At 39.2% G+C, this 6,000-nt stretch overlaps 1 protein-coding gene across 1 annotated transcript in view; it reads left to right on the top strand.

Moving 5' to 3' along the window:
- Positions 1-731: 731 nt before the first annotated feature.
- LOC307179118 (uncharacterized protein) overlaps positions 732-6,000 on the top strand; it is a gene marked incomplete at its 5' end in the record, with an annotated part of 195,900 nt that continues 190,631 nt past the window's right edge. The window contains 3 exons of the mRNA XM_079907892.1: positions 732-744; positions 897-1,024; positions 1,136-1,374. Of these exons, the coding sequence (XP_079764018.1) occupies positions 732-744; positions 897-1,024; positions 1,136-1,374 (380 nt within the window). The remainder of the gene's footprint in view (positions 745-896; positions 1,025-1,135; positions 1,375-6,000) is intronic.

Here is a 6,000-nt window from a genome sequence, read left to right as displayed (position 1 = left end):
AGAATGTGTTACTCTGTTCATTAATGTTTCATACCTAAGTATTCTAATATATTTAATTTTTTATTTAATGAAATTTCTAACCTTCAGGCTGAGTAAGTTATTTGGAATGTTTCATCCAAGCTGCTGGAAAAGTGCTCAATAGCAAGGAGTTTTAAAGATGGAATTTTAAGAAAGGGGTTGGCAGGAACCTAAACACATATAGATCTAAGCTTTCACAAATGCTTCCCTGTCTTAAGTGTAGAGGAAGAAATTCTTCTTGATAAGCAGGTAAGTTCTGCTGAATTTTTCTTTTAGATTTTGGAGACAAGAATTTAACGACTTTTGTTTTGTTAAAAGATGTGTTTCAAAGCTGTAAGTTTTTTTTAAAAGTATCATTTGTCTGTAGAAAGCCTTACTTCTCCTCCATCATTTCAACAATGCTTACGTTCTTCCATAAATGAGAGACTTATGTGAGACCATTATCGCCAAAAGAGATACACGTTGAACCAAAGGAGCCATGCATAGCACCTGGTTTCAATTATTTTAGATTCAAGTGATGATCTAAGAAAAGAGGAGCCTCAGCTGAATTAGTTTGATTCCTGAAAAGGTCTGGATTCAAAGCACCTGCCCATCTTACCATCTAACTTCAGACTTACGGGAGATTAAGAACTTAAATTAGAGAAGCTTTTAGACTGTTACATAAAATTTTTAAATTAAGCTCTTTAATACCCGGTTTAGATGAAATTTGACGGATGAAATTGGACGGTCAGAAATAACTAGAATTTTAAATTTAAGCGTAACTCAAGTTGCACCCAATATTTAAAGACTACAAACTGTGTACGATACAGTAAAAATTCACACGGTAAACCATTACTAAATGTTTAGAAATCCAAATTTTCACCTTTTCCTTTTTTTAGTACCCGCTCCCCGGGTGACAAAGTGGACTCAAGTTTCCGTTACCCCTTACCCAACAAGGGGTGATGGTACTACACGCTTACCTTGGGGAAACAACTTGCACTTTATAAATGGACAGGAAAATCGTTTGGTGAGAGAGAAGGCTAAAGGAAACGAAGGCCGGTGGCGTGACCGTAGCACAGGCCCGCGGTTACTCTTGAGGAGACGACCTCAGCTCCAAACCACCTCGACCACCTAACAGGACCGCTTTTCCCGCGGCGTCTCGCCTTCCGGCTGTAAGTCACCACAGCCCGCCCACCGGAAGCCATCGTCTTGGCAGCGCAGTTTGGTCCCACCCCATCACTTCGCCCCGCCCACCGCCTTGTACGCTTGCGGCCAGCCGGGCTTCGATTGGTCCATCTGTCCTTCACTCTGGGAGACGTTCCGGGCTACGAGGCTCTGGAACTCTTACTTGAATTTGTGGCGCGGAGAGTTCGTGAGGTAAGGAAGGCAGCTGTGTGTCTTGCTGGAGCCGACAAACTGGGTGGTGAGCGACCCTGAGGGGAGAAGGACGAAAAGGGCGGCCGAGGTGCAGGGACGCTGAGTCAAACAAGCCGCCTCGAGATGAGGGGCTTCAGCCGGGCTGCTTCCCTCCCTGAGGCAGCCCCGCTGTTCGCTTCCTCGCAGCCTCTAGCTTCTTCTCTCACGTCGTTTTCCTCGCGTCTCAGAGACAACGCGCCCGCCCCTATTCTGTCGCCCCTGGAGGGAGGCTCCTCCTGACGCTCCCTTTTCCTCTTCTTTCGCCAACGGTGTCTCTCAGTTCCTTCCCTCCCCAGTAGCGACCCTCCGACCCTGCCGTGCTAACACCTCCCCCAAGCGTACTTGACTCCCCCAGACTTCTTTCGTAATTATATCCGGCTCTCCATCACCAACACTGTCAGAAACTTTCTACCTGCCCTTGACAGTGTGGAAAAGACTCCTGAGCAACCTGGGGAGCGCCCCACATCTCACAAACTGAGTCCAGAACGTTCCTTATCAAGGAATAGGATGCTGCTGTCCACTGCTTCCCAACTGGGACGCTTTTCCAGTGGAAAGCGGCAAGTGCAAGCGCTGTATAAAGCGCTACAGAAATGTAAGATCTTGTCCCAGTTGCTGACTCTGAATGATTGGATTCCTGTCGAAAACAGGATTATTTTGTTCTTGGTCTGACCCTGTTAACACATACGTTTCGTTTTGGCGTTATGAATACTTTCCAGACCTTAAAACAGAACAAAGCCAATAGGTCTGTTGGGGTACAGTAAAACTGAGGCTTCATCGGTAACATAAAAAACAAACAAGCAAAAAAACACTGATTGAAAAGTGTTCTCTTCATTAACCTTCTGTGTCTATTATGATCTGACTCCCCCCACTACATCCCTATCGACTGAATTTCAAATTGAAATTCAGAACCACTTAAAGAGTTTTATAGCATAAATGGACATCTTTTCCTATATCCCCTGTCTATGACTATGAAAATCTTCTATTTTCTTTCTAATCTTATCATTCAACTTGATTTTCTGTATGTCCAGCCTCTGGAACAGAGGTTCTTTTTTTGTGTGTCTGTGTGGGGGGGGGGTCATAGTCCCCTTTAAGAAGCAAGGAAAACCTTGAATCTTTTGTATAGAATATGACACATACACACAAAAATTTTGTATCAATTTCAGGGAGTTTTAAAGTCCACTCTGAAGTACCGATTTCCATAGAACCTAAGTCCAGTTCTAGAAGTGTATTTATATTTCTTAAAAAGTAGAAATAGTTAAACAGCCAAAGCAGCTAAGTGCTTTACTTCTTAAAAATGGCCGTCCCTGGTGGCGCAGTGGTTGAGAGTCCGCCTGCCGATGCAGGAGACGTGGGTTCGTGCCCCGGTCCGGGAGGATCCCGCCCGTGAGCCATGGCCGCTGGGTCTGCGCGTCCGGAGCCTGTGCTCTGCAACGGGAGAGGCCAAAACAGTGAGAGGCCCGCATACCGCAAAAAAAAAAAAAAAAGGCCGTCATTTAACTTCTGAATTAAGACTTGTTCTGAAGAAAGTTGGGATGGGAAAGCTTGAAGAAGTTGTGTTAGTAGCACCACTTTCAATTGAGCACTGGGTTAATAATTTAGAGAAGTCACTGAAATGCTTTCTAAAATTAAAGGAAGGTCATTCACAGATGAGGGTATGGGCACACAGGTATACAAGAAGTAAATTGACAAGATGTTGTATCTTTTTGCATTAACATAAAAATTAGGAGAATACTTGATCAACATCAAGAGTTAAAATATTTTTTGTGCCTTAATGTTTTGGATGTCTTATAGTAAAATGATTTTTATCGTGAAATTCCACTAGCTTGTTCTGAATATAATTTACATCATCAATCATTACTTTTTCACATTAGAACTTTAGTTCACCTGAAACTTAGTTTTGTGTATGATGTGAGAAATGGTTTTAACTAAAACTTTTTTGTTGTTTTGTTGCTGTTTGGAAAACATTGGCCCATGGGCCAAATCTGACCCACTATGTTTATGTAAATAAAATTCTGTGGGAACACAGGTACATCCACTTGTTTACTTGTTATCTGGGTGCTTTTGTGCTACAATGTTGGAGTTGAGTAGTTGTGACAGAGACTATATGGGCTTCAAAGCCTGATATATTACTGTCTGGCCCTTAACAGAAAGAGTTTGCCAACCTCTGGAATAGGACATCCTTTCCTCACTGAATGGATGATGTCATGTTCCCATACAGTTTCTACATATATATGTATATATGTGTGTGTATATATATATATATATATATATACACACACATATATACATATGTGTGTGTGTGTGTGTGTGTGTGTGTTTGCCTTTGTTTTTGAGTTTTTCTAGTCTGTTTCATTTGTCTCGCCCTGCACATATAACATAGTGTTTTAAATTACCTTATCTCTAAACTAAGACAATATTCAGTAGGGTAAACTGCTCTCTTTACCCCCTATACCAAGTTGTTCTCTTGTCTTATTTATTCTTGGCCCTTAGATCTTCCATATAAATTTTTATGATCAGTTTATTAAATACCATGAGAAATCTTCTTGGGGTTTTGATAGGAATTGCTTTGAATATACACATTAATTTGGGAAGAACTGTCATCTTTACAATATTCAGTCTTTCCATCCATGAACATAGTATATCCTGATTGTTTTGTCTTTTAATGTGATCTTAAAATTTTTTTCTTTAGCGTGTTCCATAAGGGAAATTGGTCTTCGTTTTGCTTTCTTGTGATTTTCTGATTTTATCATTAAGGCAGTGCTGTCTGACTTCTTTAAATGGTCTGAGATGTGTTGTATTCTTCTCTATTTCCTGAAAGATTTTGTATAGGATTGGTATTATTTTTTGTTAAAGATTTGATAGAAAACACCAGTGCATCCATCCAGGCCTGGTGCTTTCTTTTTGAGGAGGTTTAATGAAATTAGGAAAATGAGTATAAATTCTATTGGCCTACATCTTACCATTTCTGGCACTCTATCTCTTCTTGTAGATCCAAGTTTTCATTTGTTTTCTTCAGTCTGAAGAACTTCCTTTAACATTGCTTATGGTATGGCTTGTTGGTAATGGATTCTATTAGGTTGTGTTTTTTTTTTTACTTGAAAAGGTTTTTAGTTCATTTTCATTTTTGAAACATTTATTTTTAAGCTGGATATATAATTGTGTTTTTTAGTACATTAATATTCTATTTTTTTCTGTCTTGTGTTGTTGTTAGTAAGATATTTGGAGTCATTCTGATCTTTGTTCTCCTGTATGTAATGTGTCTTTTTTCCACCCCCTGGCTGCTGCTTTTTATTAAAGTCAGTTTTATTGAGGCTTAATTTACGTATGGTAAAATTCACTCTTTTTAGGAGTATAGTTCTATGAATTTTGATAAATATAAGCAATTGTGAACTACTACCATAATCAAGATATGGAGTATTTCTGTAGTCTATAAATTTACCTCATGCTCCTTTATCATCAATTCTCAGATCCCATACCTATACCCTAGCAACCACTGATCTGATATCTGCCACTATACGTTTGTACTTTGAGAACATGATGTTAATGGAGTTCTGTAGTATGCAGCCTTTTATGTCTGGCTTCTTTCACTTGGCATAACGCATTTAAGATTCATTCATGTTGTTGCATGTATCAGTAGTTTATTCCTTTTTGTGTGTGAATAGTACTCCATTATACATATGTACCATAATTTGTTTATCCATTAGCCAGTTAATGGACATTTGGGTTGTTTTAAGGTTTTGGCTGTTAGTAATAAAGCTGCTATAACCATTTGCCTGCAGGTCTTTGTGGGGCCATAGATTTTTATTTTTGCTGGGTGACTACCTAGGAATGAAGCTGCTATGTTATAAGATAAATGTATGATTAACATCCTAAAATACTACCAAACTTTTTCCCAAAGTGGCTTTTCCATTTGTTTTCCTATCGGCAGTGTATAACAGCTCTGGTTATTCACATCAGCTCTTGGTGGTGTTAGTATTTTAAAATTTAACTATTCCATTCAGTGCGTATTGATGCTTCATTGTAATTTTAATTGCATTTCTCTGATAACTCATGATGTAGAGCATCTTTCATTTATTTATTTGCTATATGTATATCTTCTATGGTGAAGTATTATTAAAATCTTTTGCCTATTTTTTTGGACAGGTTTATTGAGTTATAATTAACATACAACAAATTGCATATTTTTTTAATTATTATTTTTTTATTGGAGTATAATTGCTTTACAATGTTGTGTTAGTTTCTGCTGTACAATGAAGTAAATCAGCTATATGTATACTTATATGCCCTGCTTCTTGGACCTCCCTCCTACCCCTCACCCCCCATCCCACCCATCTAGGTCATCACAGAGCACCGAGCTGAGCTCCCTGTGCTATACAGCAGGTTCCCACTACCTGTTTTACATGTGGTAGTGTACTTATGTCAAACAAAGTCTCCCAATTCGTCCCACCCTCCGCTTCCCACTCTGTGTCCACATGTCTGTTCTCTTCGTGTGCATCTTTATTCCTGCCCTGCAAATAGGTTCATCTGTGCCATTTTTCTAGATTCCACATATATGCATTAATATACGATATTTGTTTTTCTCTTTCT

The sequence above is a fragment of the Stenella coeruleoalba genome, assembly GCF_951394435.1.
Source record: "Stenella coeruleoalba genome assembly, chromosome: 20".
Taxonomy (NCBI): domain Eukaryota; kingdom Metazoa; phylum Chordata; class Mammalia; order Artiodactyla; family Delphinidae; genus Stenella; species Stenella coeruleoalba.
The sequence above is the reverse complement of the archived record's forward strand: the minus strand, read 5'-3'. Positions and strand labels throughout refer to the sequence as shown.